Source organism: Maylandia zebra, linkage group LG4 (assembly GCF_041146795.1).
Source record: "Maylandia zebra isolate NMK-2024a linkage group LG4, Mzebra_GT3a, whole genome shotgun sequence".
In the NCBI taxonomy this organism is placed as follows: domain Eukaryota; kingdom Metazoa; phylum Chordata; class Actinopteri; order Cichliformes; family Cichlidae; genus Maylandia; species Maylandia zebra.
In genome coordinates this window covers 23,825,317-23,839,308 of record NC_135170.1, presented here as the reverse complement: position 1 = coordinate 23,839,308, position 13,992 = coordinate 23,825,317, and the positions used below count along the sequence as shown (strand labels likewise).

The window sequence follows — 13,992 nt, the reverse complement described above, 5'->3', positions numbered from 1 at the left end:
ACGGTCTAATTGTAATTTTACACTTCAGGTGACAACATTCTCCAGACTTTTGACTGCTTTTGACCTCGAACCATTGGAGAGGATGTTGCACAGTGTTGAGCTTCTCTCACTCCAGCAGTTTGACACAGAGCACTCCTTCTTGAAGAAGATAAGGTTTGTTTATCGATCCATAATTTTACTCTTTTTTTTTTTTTACATTCACACAATAAAGTACAATAGAAGCTGTGAAACACATGTCCTAGTAAGAACAGTGATAGACTAGTTGTAATATCTAGTAATGTAAACATATTACTAACTAATGAGACATATCCCTTTGTTACTGAATTTAAAGATTGTTGTGATTGTTTTAACCTATTGGCACATTTTGACATTTACATTTTTAGAATATGTTTAGAAGCAAATATTGCATGAGAATAACTGACTATGATCTTGAGATGTGTTACAGTGTACAAACCAAGTCCTTCTCGTCTTGTAGGAACTTCCTCACAGCTGAGAATAAAAGCAGCAGCAACAGGGTCCTCATCGTCCAGAGTGATTTTGATGAAGCCAGTCTCAGCGCCAACCTCATTGCATCTGCAAAGTAGGTCCAACACTTTTTTTGTGGGCTTTTAGCTACCATGTGGTTTGGCCATATTAACTTTTGCCGTTCATTTCCAGGTATTCATCGATTAATGAGATCAATAAGATAACCCAGGAGAACACAAGTAGAAAGGTATTTGTGTACTTCATCACCAGACTGCCAAGAATGGAAGGAGGGACTTCTTACATTGGCTTTCATGGCGGTAAGGCTTATACAACATGGACTATATTTTTTATTATGTCGTGTAAAGAGTGGACAATAAGCTGAGACATGTTAATATTCACAGGCCCCTGGAGATCAGTTCATATTGATGACCTCAGACGCTCTAAAGACATTGTTTCCGACATCAAAACTTTGCAAAACATGACAATCAGTCAAATGTTTGAAACAAAGGCACCTCAGGCTGAAGGTTAGTTAATGATAAATCATTTATATAAAATTATGTTGTTGTCTCCATATATATTGTTCACTTTACAGTATTGTGTATTAAATTACAACATTTTTGTTAAAGCCATGGAGACTGATGACATGTACTCTGAGAGTGAACAGGAGGAAACTGTGCAGGAGGAAAATGTAAGTCTATAAATCCCGGCATGGTCATCACATTGTTTTCTTACATGAATGACATGTTATTTTATTGGGGATTAATCTTAACACTAGATTTTAACTAGTGTGTTCTTCTGCAGACCTGGGAAAGTGTTGTGGACACTACAGCATTGCTGAGGAGCTGTGTGCAGAGTGCAGTAGCCATGCTGAGGGACCAGGTGGAAAGTGGCCTCCGCAGTACTCGGAGAGTAGAGATCCTTCTGGCACTTCTGAGTGACAATGACGAAATAACAGGTACTAACAAAACTTTTTTCAGTACTTGTTGTTGCTTTTTTTGTTATTTGCTTTTGTTAATGCTAATTATTCTATCTGAATTTGTCAGGTGAATTCCTACAAGTGGTGAAGCGGCATCTTCACTCATTGTTGGTGACTCACGACGGCAACACTTTCTCATCCATCAAGAGCAACTGGGTCTTCAAGGAGGCCTCAAACATCGATGCCTTGCAAGAAGGAGGCACCTTTAGGTGAGTGGTTCGGTCTTGTGTAATATGCAGTTTAATATACAGTATTATCCTATATTTATTTGAAAACCACTGTAAACTTTTTTTTCTCCATTCATGACAGACACACCTTATGGAAGCGTGTTCAGGCTGTGGTCGTCCCCCTCTTGGCACATCTAGTTTCGCTCATAGACCGTGACCAAAACATGGACCTCCTGCTTGATACCCGCTGTGGTGAATCTGTTAAGAAGCTGTGGTTAGATATCTTTGGCAATGAAAAGCTGCTGGAAATCTCACATCTAACACTAGACCACACGTAAGTGTTGTTAATAATGTAATTATTGTGCATGTAATAATGTGTAATAATTGTTTTGTTTAAAAAAGTACATTCTTGTACCTAAAGATGTCTGATGTTCTCTTTGCTTTTTTAAACCGCTTACAGTTCTGAGACGAGAACCATCCTTGTACAGCACTACATTGCCCAAGATAAGAACATGAGCTGCAGCATGCCATTCAGCTGGAGGATTAAGGACTACCTGGAAGAGCTCTGGGTTCATGCACTTCAACATGAAGGTAGTGGTTTGTTTAAGCCACTATATAATTTATATAGTGATGTTGTGTTTTTGGTTTGTTAGTTTGTTTTGTTTTTACATTAAATGCATATGTCTTCCAGGGCAAACTCAGGAAGAGTTTGTTAAGTTCTTTTGGAAGACACCGCTCGGCCGCTACATAGCGAAAGCAGACCCAGAGATGCAGGTTGAGTTTTTCCAGCGCTACCTTCAGGATTTCATCTCCATGACAATGAATGTCACTTCTCCGGAAGATCTTCAGGTTTTTTGTTTTGTTTTTATTTTGTTTTTCATTTGATGTTGGCGAGATTGTGTGTGACAGTATATACTAATGCATGTTATTTATTTTTCTAGCTCCTGTGTGGTGCTTTGAATTCTTGTGTTAACGAACTGCGGTTGCAGCTCAGTGACACTGAAGCGGTGACGTCTCTTCCGTGGGTCCATGCTGCATATCATGAATTCAAAAACCGGCTCCAGAACCTCTGCAGAGTGATGTGCATTGTACCTCAGTTGACCCAAAACCTCCTGATGAATCCTAATGCCAGAGACGAGTTTGAACTGGTAATCCTTATTTACATAGTGTTTTTATTTTCTGTTTCTTTGAAGGATTTTTAATTTCTCATCAACAATCTTCTATTTTTTTTTTTTTTTTTTTTTTTTGTTTTGGGTTTTGTAATTATTTCTTTTTGGTTTTGTTCTCCTGTCTCCAAGGTACTCGATGTGTATGCTGGGTTTGCGTGTGTGGAGTACCTGGAGCCCATAGACTTGAACACAGATGCCCGAAGACAAGCCTGGCTCAGGCAGGTGAAAAAAATCCAGGTTGCTATTGAGTTAATCTGCTCAGAGGACAGCGTGAGACGTTATGGAGAGAGAAGCAAGATAATCGCCATGAGAGTCCAGTAAGTAAAGCTTAAGGAAAAAATGTCCAAATCATCACAAGTCTGAGGTTTTTAGTTTGTCTTTAGGTAACCACTTGAGCTGCATTGAAAGGTTATTTGTTTTATGTCTTTTAGAGCTGGATGGAATCGGATATTTTCTCTGTCTCTGTTTGTGGAGCACATGTTACTGGGAATAGAGGAGCTGGAGAAGAAACTGTCTCCTTTAGTTTTGGAGAACACTGGGCGGCTTGGCCAGGTGCGTCTGGGTTCTTTGTATTAAATTTTTTTTAACAGTACAGATAATTACCATAAAGCATTCTTCACGATAACCACAGTCTTTTCTTCACCCATAATAAACATGTATTGCCTCTGCTCTCCCTTCAAGATACTGGAAAAAAACTCAGACCTCAAAACTCAGGAGACGTTCGAGGCAGTAATTCGTTTGCTCAAAATCTGCAAAGATGGAGCCATCGAACGCATCTTCAGGTAAACATCGACTTTTATACATGTTGTGTGTTAACAGAATCTCTCATCCTGTACTTTAGCGCTTCTGGGCACATTTAGCATTGTATTTGGTTGCTTTAAGAAGGTTGTAGAAGGTACGAATGAACTGAAATCAAAGTTTTAATGGCCAAAAATTAGCATTTTCTTTCTTGCTGGAAGCTAAGGTACTATTTTTAACAATTTATTGTTATATTGACCTATTTTAACATCTAGGGGCTTAGAATATAGAAGGAAGCACTGCAGGAGGAGGGCTGTCTAATTTCAGTTTCATATCATAGCTTTAAATAGTAATATTTCACTACCGAACATCAGAATTTATAATTGTTTGTAAATGTTATAATTGTTTTTTGGGGGTTTTTTCCCCCAGGTTTGGTCTTACACTGTGCCCAGTGTGTATGGGAGACCCCCAGGACCCTCTCTGCCTGCCATGTGAACACATCTACTGTGTAGCCTGTATCAAAATGTGGTTGGTGCCTGGACAGATGTACTGTCCTCTCTGCATGCAGCCAGTTAACGATGACTTCCCCTTGGTTCCCTCAGATGATATAAGGTTGGTAACTATATGTGAATAAGGCCAACCTCCCACGTGTAATGAACAAAGATATCATTCAATTCTTCCCACACAATACAAAAAATTTTGATCTGCCTTTTGCTGCTGTTTAGTTATGTTGTGTTTAAGTACCTTGTTTTTGATTAGATGTGTTTTGTGATGTGCTTTAAGACATCTGTGTGACTTTTGTAAATCTTCTTTTATGTAGGATTCCCATCAAACAACACACCCAGTTCAGGAACAAGTGCAATGCTTTCTTCATAGACCTGGTGTCGACTGTGTGTTTCAAGGATAATTCTCCACCCTGCTCAGCTGTCATTCTTCATTTGCTGTCATTTCTCATGGTGGAGCCCGGCGCTGTCCCAATTCTGAGAGGTACTCTATTACTTTCTTTCCACCATGTATGTGAAACACATCCATGTGCGACTGCACAACTACAGTATATGTTTTGTTAGTTCTAAATAGATTTATGTATTTTTAGGCAATAAGCAGATTTTGACAAAGGCGCTTTCTCCGTTTGACGACTCTGTGGATAAAAATCCGGTGGTGCGGTCAGTAGTGCTCAAACTTCTTCTGAAGTACAGGTGAGGTCCCTTTTCTTTCCTCCCTTTTTTTTGGTTATTGCATGAGGTCTTATTATGTCTGTGCAGTGCAGTTTCTAATTTGTGTTTAACCTTGACTGTTTTTGAAGCTTTGATGATGTAAAAAAGTACCTGCAGCAGCATCTGACAGCAGTTGAGCGGAGCAACATCTTGGAGGAGATGGATAAAACTGAGCTCTACACCTTGTACATTAACTGCTTGGAGGTATGCGCTAACACACAAGCTGCATGTGGATTTGATTGTGGATTTGATTAAAATGCCTTTTTAAATGTTTATTTTTCTAGGATTCCATGTTTGAAAGGATGCAGTTCAGGTCCACTGCAGACCAGCAGGCATGTCTGCAGGATGAAAGTGCCTTCTTGACTGATTTCTTGCAGTCTCGTGATCAGCTTTCTGAAACGGCCACTGTAGAGTACCTGCAGCAGGTGGCCAGAGTGCGTATGGACCTGGATATGGCAGTGAGCATGTTTGTGGAAAAACTGAGAGCTCCAGGTGCGTATTTTTAATGAGTTACACACTCTTATTGTGTGTCATACTCCTACAATGTGTCAGGAATGTTCTCCTTTTTACAAACACATTACTTTGATTTTATTTGATACCAGGATCCCGAGAAGTTGGCCAGAATGGAAGCACAGCTTTCCTGACCAGCGTCATAGACTTGTGTAGGCGGAGTGGAAATGACTGGTATCGGGTCTATTTGATCCGTAAGATGTGCAGTCAGTTTGGAGTAGAGTTTGTCAAGAAGCTCCTCAAATCGGATCAAATGAGTTGGATCTTTCCTAAGGAAATTCAGCAAAAGGTTCGCTTAGCAACCGTTTGATTTTCAGCTTATAAAGAAGATAAACTCAAAGTTTTATTCAAAAAATTCATTTTCATTTCACTCTACCCAGGATGAAGAAGTCACACCAATAGATCAGTATCTCGTGTGTGGGGAAGATTACAAGACCATCAGAAATGCTGTTGCAAAAGTAGTTATGGAAGCCAAACTGGATGGACTGGATGAGGCTTGCGAGGTAATGTTTCATCGTTTTCTTGGTGGAAATTCAGAATCAGGAATCTAAATTTGTGTGCATAATGGTGTGGGTCTTTTGCTTTGTCTTTATAGCGGTGCAAATGCCCACCACAGTGGAAAACAGTTTATCTTCTCTTGGCACTGTATCGAGAAGTCACCACTCTCTACAGAGAAACCAATGCGAGCTTCCATCCTAAGCCTGAAGTAGGTTTTCTAATTTAGTTACACTAAATAAAATAACATCATCTTATCTTATTTTAGGTTATAGTTTTCAGTTTGTCTTCATTCAGTATTTAAGTATTTGTGTGTATATTTTTTACCAATAGCAAGTCGAGGCCCTGATGAGCTACATCCAGAAATCAAAATTCCTTCCCAGCCCGCAGGTGAAGGCCTTTGCCCTGTCTCTGGTAACCAACCAGATCGGGCCCTTGGCTCTTCGCTGCGGAGTCTCTGGTGCCCAGTGTGTGTCGGTGGACTTGGCTGTTCACTTAGCTGCTGTCTTGCTCTGTGGAAACCAAGGAATCTTGGCTCCACTGAAGCAGCTAGCTATGACACCTGCAAACATGCAGGTATGTATAATCGCTGTTGTAAGTGATCAAAACCTGGGTATGTTTTTAAAAAATAAATATATGGAATGCATCTGTTGGTACAGGCGGCTTTCTTGCCCACCATGCCGGAGGACATGTTAGCAGTGGCTCAACAAGCTATGGGTCACTTGCAGTGGTATCGTAAGTATTATTAAAAAGACAAAAAACCTCTAATGTGATGATAGGAGGTGATGTGCTAAACACCTTTGTCGTATTGTTTTATACTTTTAACACAGACTGTCCAAATGGTCACCCCTGCACCATTGGTGAGGTATGTTAGCTTCAGTTAGATTCATAATCCATTTTTAAAAAGTCTATTTTTGCTGGTATCCCTTTCATATTTATTTGACACTCTTTCTATTCCTCTAGTGTGGCCAGCCCATGCAAAGAAGTCATTGTGTAGATTGTGGTGTAGAGATTGGAGGGACTAACCACGCACCTGTGCCAGGATTTCGTATTGTGCAAGTCCAGTAAGTGTCCTACAGAATTCAAGTGGAAAGAGGAAAGTAGCAAAATAAACATATTCATCAGTATTTATTTGTTTATTGTCTTCTGACAGGGGTGACCGCACTCAAACAGGCCACGTCCTCGGCAACCCCGGACGTAGAGACAATCCAGACATGCTGGACACCAAGAGCATTTCTCCCGTTCCCTTCACCATCATTCGCATGCTCACTCACATGGCCATGCTGCTTGGTTCCTGCAGCCAACCACAGGTAACACAAACAGAACGGAGTTTTTGAAAGTGCTGTTTTTCAGCAACCACAAATTATCCAAGTAATCTCCATCAAGGTAATGTTAAAAGCCTGTTTATAATCCACTGTTTGTAGTAAGAAAGGTGGAGAGTCATCTGCTTTTGTTTTCCTTCTAGTCTATTTCTGCCATTATCAAACCTCAAGTCCAAGATGCAGGAGAGTTTCTACTCGCTCATCTGAGAAAGGACATGAAACACCTCATCAGAAGTCTGGGTAAGGGGACAGATGACACAATCAGCACTGTTCACCTGGTCATCAACAGCCTCCTGGAGACACACCAGCAGCAAAGATGTAAGTAAAAGCTACACTAATACTGCAGCTCTCTACAAATATAAGATAGCAGTGAAGTCCTGTGTCAATAATTACGGAAGTATTTTGATAACAAAGCTCAAAAAATCCGATTGGACTTTGAATAGCTGTCCAGTATAGTCCAGCATAGAAGAGAGAAAGTGTGCCCTCTAGAGGCCACAAATTTGAGCTTTTAAATCAATATCTATAGATTTGTAAAGACTGAGAATAGTCATAGTAAAAGATTTTTTAATAGTCTTGACTCTCCTTTCAGGGCCTGTTCAGTATGACAATCTTCTCTCAACCAAAGAAGCACGAAATGGCTGGGAAATTGAAATGAGCGCTGCCATTATCACACCACATCTGAAGGTACTCAAAGTTTTACTCCTTTTTTCCCCAGAACAGTACAACTTGCCTCATATGTTTATACAAGATCTATGCATAACATAACATGTCACCTGCTCTTCCACAGCACTTGGATAGACAGCTAAAGGAAGTGAACACATTTATCCGGGCTGACTCTCGTATCTCTGCCAGTCCAATCATGAAGCTCATTTTTGGAGATCCTCAGCTCTTCTTGGCTTCACTTCCTCCAAAATCTCTGATCCATGTTTCTGCCGTGTGGAGCTGCCGGGAGAAAGTGTCTCTGTTGAGCCTCACTCACATCGTGGAGCAAAATGATGGCAAAGACACCTTGCCGGTCCTCTGGAGATTCCTCCATAGGGTGAGAAAATGACAACATAAAATGCATTTGTAATGTTGAAGAAAGGAAAAAAAATCTGTCGGTGATCCTCCTACATTGTGTCATCGACTGCATTGGGTTTAATCTGTTTCAGAGCTTTTAATCCATATCCATCAGTATAGTTTCTGTACTTTTTGTAAGTGCGTTATTATTTTTTTTTGTTTCCATGGATCCTGTATTTCTTTTCTTTTCTTTTTTTTTTTCTTTTTTTTTTTTTGCCAAAAAAAGGCTATATTGAAAAAAACATATATAACATATACAAATAAGCAGCTCTTACAAGACAAAGTTCAACCACAGTTTCCCAAAGAGTACGTAACAGGAATTTATCTGAAAACACTACTACTATCATTATTATTATTATTAATATTACTGATTATTTATTTTTAGGAAGCAGAAATCCGACTGGTGAAGCACCTTCCTGAAATCCTGGCGCTCCAGAGGGATCTAGTGAAGAAGTTTCTGAACATCGCTGAGCTAACGGAAGGCAGCATCGCTGAATTTCTCGGCAATCAGAAAGCAGGTATTGACTTAACTGTCTACATCAGTGCTTCTCAGCCTTTTCAACTACGTGACTCATGCACAAGAGATACAAAGTTCCATGCAACTCCTAATTACCTCTGTTCTCGGAAATGTCATGGTTAAATAGCTGGCAGAATGCAATTTAAGAACCTGCCTGCCAAGGAGTGAGTTGTTTTAACCTGGACGGAGACAATGATTGATTATTCATAAAGAGGAAAATCTCTTCCACACGTGAACGCCGCTGATGTTGATGTTCTAATTTTCTGTACCGTGTGAACTGCGGGTCTCCTGTGCGGCTGACATCTTTACACTAGGGATTAATTATTTGATTTCTTCTTGTATGCAGTTTCACTCAAAACCTGGTACGAAAAACACATCAGAATCTTCCTGACAACCTGGAATCAGCTCAGAGTATCGCTGGCAACCAATGGTAAGCAACCAGCAGTGCTGTTACACCAGCGCTGACCTGTCCAACGTCTCGTTCTAACGTCATTTTAAAATGTTTTCAGGTGAGATTAAGATCCCGGCTGAGTTCTGCCAGAATGACCTGGACCTCAACAGTGACTTCAGGGTGCTGTTGCCACGGCGACACGGCCCAGGCCTGTGCTCTACAGCTCTCGTCAGCTACCTAATTGCGCTGCACAATGACATTATATACTGTGTGGACAAGCACACTGGAGAGGAGACCAGGTGGGGGCGCTCATGCCACATTTTTCTCACTTGCGTATGCTTTGGCTTTCAGAAGACTGTGTCTGAAGTTGTTCTACACTTCATACGGCATGTTTGCAAAAATTATAAGATATAGATGGATTAAAATAACATTATGATATCTCAATTATAGCTGGAAAGAGCTGAAGACTGAAAAGAGAGTCAGAGTAGTAGAATCCCAAAATATAGAGACACTGTCTCCTGGGTAAACTTTCTATTTATTCCTCTCTCAGCTACAAAGTAAGCCCTGCAGATCTGACTGACCTGCATGTGATTCGTTACGAGCTGGAGAGGGATGTGATGCCGCTGATTCTGTCCAACACCCAGTACAGCATCGAGCGGGGCCAGGAGACCCTTCACGAGTATGACTTGCCTAAGATCGAGCAGCAGATCATCTCACGCTTCCTGCTGGGCAAGCCTCTCATCACTCTCAATGTGAGCCAATGAGAATCAGGAGCAAAGCAGCTTTGCTGACAATTCAACGCACAGTTTGTTAAGGCACAGTTTACCCCTCTTTGTTCTTCATCCACAGGGCCTTCCTACACTAGTGAATAGACACGATCGCAACTACGAGATTATCCTCAAGGTCATAAAAGAAAAAGTCCAACAAGTAAGTTGTGATAGGTAGTAACATGCTGGGACTTAGCATTTATTTATCAGAGATTACAAATTGTGTATACTGTACATGCTTCTGATGATAACAGCCATTATGATGTATGCCGACAGGAGCCTCTTCAGACTCTCACTCTCTTTGCTGTGGCTGGAGAGCTCCACTCCTACAGTGAGGTGTGTGACGCTTTGTCAATGCTGGAAGTGGCCCTTGGTTTCCTTGCAATGACTGGGGGAGAGCCTCATATGCAGCTGTCCTCCTACCTGGAGGAGGTGCTGCAGATGGGAAACCAGATGGCTCAGCACATCCTCAAGGTTGGCCTATCTGAGACTATTTTATTCTGTTGCTTTTTCTTTCTGACGGCTATGTGGATACTGTTTATACAGAACAGAAATGTGCCAAGTGTGCTTAAAGAAACTTAATTTTGTTGCTAGTTAGGAGCATTGAGTTTAAGATCTGGCAAGATCTTAATTACTTTATGTTCTCTATGCCTCACATTCACATTGTTTTGCCCACAGGCCTTTGGCATGTGTTGCCTTAAACACTGTGTGGCACTGTGGCAGCTGCTGGCCTCACTTAAATCAGAAAACATGCTGCGCCTCAAGAGGGTAAGCATCACCGACACAGAGGTGTATTATTCTATGTATAGATGTGATCTAGTACAGAGGTCTCAATAGTTATTATTATCAATATGCCTATACATGTGTTTTTTTGTGTTCATCAGGATCCGTTTGTAGGAGTTTCAGAGAAGTACAAACAGGCCCTGGGTGAGGACGAGCACAGGCTGCTCATTGGTTTCTTCTCTAAAAACAGCGCTGACACTTTCCTCCTGGAGATGCACGAGTTCCTGGTGCTGTCCCTCAAAAAGCCAAATGCAACTGATACCTTCAGGCCTGACTGGGGGTAAAGATTCATGTTTATTCATTGTGTTGTCATATGCATTACTCTAGCAGTGGCAGATTTGATTCAAATTGCTTGTTTCATCTTTTAAAGCTTGAAAGACACGCTGGTGTCTTACATGGAGCGCAAAGACATGGACATTCCCGCCGATGTGGAAGAGCTCTTCCCAGAAGAGATCCTCCTGGCCCATTACGTCGAAGCATGGAAGTTTATCGTAGCCTTCAAGCAGGAGCGCGGACAGAGACAATGAGAACAAGATTTAAGCTTTATTCCTTTTTTTCATTCTGTATGCGATGTCATGAAAATCCCTCAGATCATGTTTACATCTTGAAATGACAGTATTCATTTGTCATGTAATTACACGTATACAGAGAAGACGTGCCTTTGACAGAGCACTAGCTTCATAGAATAAGACACATTTTACAGCTTGTCTATATGATAATGTGAGCTTTTTTTCCCTTAATGATCTCTTCTTGGATTGTATCACTTTCTATTTTCTTTGATGTTATCTCTGCAGCTGCAGTTTAAGTCTGCTTACTTGCACTTTACATTTAATGTGAATTTAAAAAAAATAAGTTAATTTACTCAGGTGAAAAAAGGTGGATTAAATTGAGGAAGGTAAAATCAGACTTATCTAAATCACTTTTTCAGGAACAAGCTGACTTTTTTACTGAAGTCATCAGTCACATTTTGTCATTTAATTTTCTGGGTTTCTTTTGTAACCTTTGCTTCATATACAGAACATCTACTTGCCCTTCTTTCACTTTAAGCTTGTCATCGTGCTGTCCACTTTTTCCATTCATTTTCTTTGAGTTGTTATTACTAATTAGTACATTTACTGAGTTCAATTCACTTTTTCTATTGTTTCCATTCTCCTCTTAGTAATTTTTGTATGTGGGATCTGTAATATAAACAGCTTCCAGCAAACCTTTAATGATGCCTACATTTGATTTTTGTTTCTTTTGTTTACACAGAGGTTGTAGGCCAAAAACATACACGTGTCAAATACAACCTCCTTTTCAACACACTGTCTCAGTTCTTACTGACTCTAGCTTCCTAACTCGTTTTGTTATTTGTTACACAGTACTGTGCAGAAGTTTTGAGCCACCCTTCAACTCTTTCTGTTTTGCTTGGAAATGAGAAATGGCTACAATTTAATGAAATATGTGCAAAAATACATGGAAATACAGCATATAAGGGGAAAAAAATCAGATTTTGTACAAGCTTGAATGTCAATATTTGGTATGACCAGTTTTATTCTTCAGCACAGCCTGAACTCTCGTAGGTAAGCTTTCTTGTAATTTCTTTAATTAGTCTTCAGGAATAGTTTTTCAGGCTTTTTGAAGTATATTTAAAGCTCATTTTTGGATGTTGTTCGCCTTTTGTTCTCTATCACTTGCTGCTTCAATAATGTCGAGGATCTGGTTCTGGAGAGGCCAATCCATGACTGATTGTGTTCCACTGTGTGCTTTTTCAATGCTTTTACTGCAGTTTGGGATCTTTGTCATGCTGAAAAACAAAGCCAATCAATCAGCCAATCAGATGCTTTCTAAATGGTATTGCATGTTGGCTCAAAATCTGATGGTTCTTTGACAAGATCCACCGTTTTTTATAGATAACTGTAGGCACTTACTGCTGCACCTCTCTCCAGACCTTCCATAAAACTTGTTGCCACTGAATTTCAGTCCAGTTCTTGTGTAATTTAGCAAACCTCAGCTTTTTCCCCATCTTAGGAATGGCTTCTTGACAAGCCACCTTTTCACTGTGGCTATTTGGGGATAAAAACTGCTTCGTCCCTTGAGTTATGGGCCCTTTTTTATGCTTGAATAATTAACAAGTCAGCGATAAATGACTTAAAAAAATAAATAAACACAAAGTCCCTCTAAAAATGTTCAGATACAAGAACTGAGCTAAAAGTGAAGGGGGGGGCAACTGATCTCCAAAGAAAACTTTTGTTGTCGCCTGGACAGATTTAAAAACGACGTTTTCGTCTCAAAACGCTCCGCGTCCACGCTAGTTTTCAGTCGTTTTCACAGAGTTGTGCGTCCACATTGAAACGGCCGAAAACGCTTACTCCTGCGCATGCGCAAAAGCGAGTGAGAATTAAAGAATTTTAAGAAAAGCTATCTGGAGCATGTACAAACTGATAATAATCTTTTTTAGGGCTGTCGAAATTGAGAGCAATCAAAACAACTTCTGTATATTGCCCTCCGCTATCTTTGTTTAATTGGTCACATGACTAAAATGCATCATGGTTTTAGAAAGTCTGCGTTTTCGAGCGTCCACACTGCGACGGGGCAGCTCCGTTTTGAAATGTATGCGCTTTCGAGAGCGTTTTCAAAACGCTGCGTTTTCCCTTAGTGTGGACGGGAGGCCAAAACAGAGAGAAAACAATGTGTGGAGCGTACATAGTGTGGACGTAGTGTCCTCTGCTCGTAGGCAGTTCTGATTAACTATGCCAGTTTGTATTGTGGTTCCTTATACCTTGTAATTCCCATTATTACTGAGTGTAAATAATAGATTTTCAACAGTACTGCCAGTGAAGTTCACATGTTAATTACTCCCTATTTACACTTTACGTCACTGCTTAAACCCAACGTAGGGAGTACATGATGTAGTGTTCAGGAAATGTCTGCCTACCAAGGGTTTTATGACTTTTTGACCCTCTGTTGGTGGGGAGCTCAATGTGTTTCTGATCAGCCTGATGGAAATGATAAGGACAAGACAGCCGTAAGAATGCCGCTGACAAGCTCCTTGATTCAATTTCCCCTATGTCAAAGTAGTGTTTAGCATAACAATGACAAATGGAAGCATTTGCCTGTTAAAGTAAACCATGTCAGCGACCACCCTCTGGAAGTCGTCAGTCAGTAAATGATATCTGCCGTACTCGTTACCAGAGTTTTTACCACTTTAGCTCTAAAAGCATATTTTTTCCCACTTAGTTCCACAATGATGCATCTATTGAGCTACAAAATCTAATCAACAAATAGACTTAATAAAACAGATGAGGCTATAATCGCAGCCATGCATTTCATTTCATGTTGACAGCCAGAGCTTTTCAGCGCTATCTAGGCACATTCAGTGCTGCTCATTAGCAAACTCATAATGTGGAAGCAGTGTACACGGGGTCAATAAATGCACT

General features: G+C 40.4%; 1 protein-coding gene across 1 annotated transcript in view; it reads left to right on the top strand.

Moving 5' to 3' along the window:
• Positions 1–11,875, top strand: part of rnf213a (ring finger protein 213a) — a 32,379-nt gene extending 20,504 nt beyond the window's left edge. Inside the window, exons 29-67 of the mRNA XM_076883210.1 lie at positions 29–153; positions 476–580; positions 658–782; positions 867–989; positions 1,092–1,153; positions 1,267–1,420; positions 1,509–1,650; positions 1,751–1,942; positions 2,069–2,199; positions 2,300–2,457; positions 2,550–2,756; positions 2,907–3,094; positions 3,209–3,329; positions 3,459–3,559; positions 3,945–4,127; positions 4,336–4,502; positions 4,609–4,711; positions 4,819–4,933; positions 5,014–5,221; positions 5,332–5,528; positions 5,620–5,742; positions 5,835–5,945; positions 6,068–6,310; positions 6,394–6,469; positions 6,565–6,599; positions 6,698–6,798; positions 6,888–7,044; positions 7,200–7,374; positions 7,646–7,740; positions 7,844–8,095; positions 8,501–8,633; positions 8,979–9,062; positions 9,142–9,322; positions 9,574–9,775; positions 9,873–9,950; positions 10,067–10,264; positions 10,469–10,558; positions 10,675–10,853; positions 10,944–11,875. Of these exons, the coding sequence (XP_076739325.1) occupies positions 29–153; positions 476–580; positions 658–782; positions 867–989; positions 1,092–1,153; positions 1,267–1,420; positions 1,509–1,650; positions 1,751–1,942; positions 2,069–2,199; positions 2,300–2,457; positions 2,550–2,756; positions 2,907–3,094; positions 3,209–3,329; positions 3,459–3,559; positions 3,945–4,127; positions 4,336–4,502; positions 4,609–4,711; positions 4,819–4,933; positions 5,014–5,221; positions 5,332–5,528; positions 5,620–5,742; positions 5,835–5,945; positions 6,068–6,310; positions 6,394–6,469; positions 6,565–6,599; positions 6,698–6,798; positions 6,888–7,044; positions 7,200–7,374; positions 7,646–7,740; positions 7,844–8,095; positions 8,501–8,633; positions 8,979–9,062; positions 9,142–9,322; positions 9,574–9,775; positions 9,873–9,950; positions 10,067–10,264; positions 10,469–10,558; positions 10,675–10,853; positions 10,944–11,100 (5,577 nt within the window). The 3' untranslated portion in view covers positions 11,101–11,875. The remainder of the gene's footprint in view (positions 1–28; positions 154–475; positions 581–657; positions 783–866; positions 990–1,091; positions 1,154–1,266; positions 1,421–1,508; positions 1,651–1,750; positions 1,943–2,068; positions 2,200–2,299; positions 2,458–2,549; positions 2,757–2,906; positions 3,095–3,208; positions 3,330–3,458; positions 3,560–3,944; positions 4,128–4,335; positions 4,503–4,608; positions 4,712–4,818; positions 4,934–5,013; positions 5,222–5,331; positions 5,529–5,619; positions 5,743–5,834; positions 5,946–6,067; positions 6,311–6,393; positions 6,470–6,564; positions 6,600–6,697; positions 6,799–6,887; positions 7,045–7,199; positions 7,375–7,645; positions 7,741–7,843; positions 8,096–8,500; positions 8,634–8,978; positions 9,063–9,141; positions 9,323–9,573; positions 9,776–9,872; positions 9,951–10,066; positions 10,265–10,468; positions 10,559–10,674; positions 10,854–10,943) is intronic.
• The last annotated feature ends 2,117 nt before the right edge of the window (positions 11,876–13,992 follow it).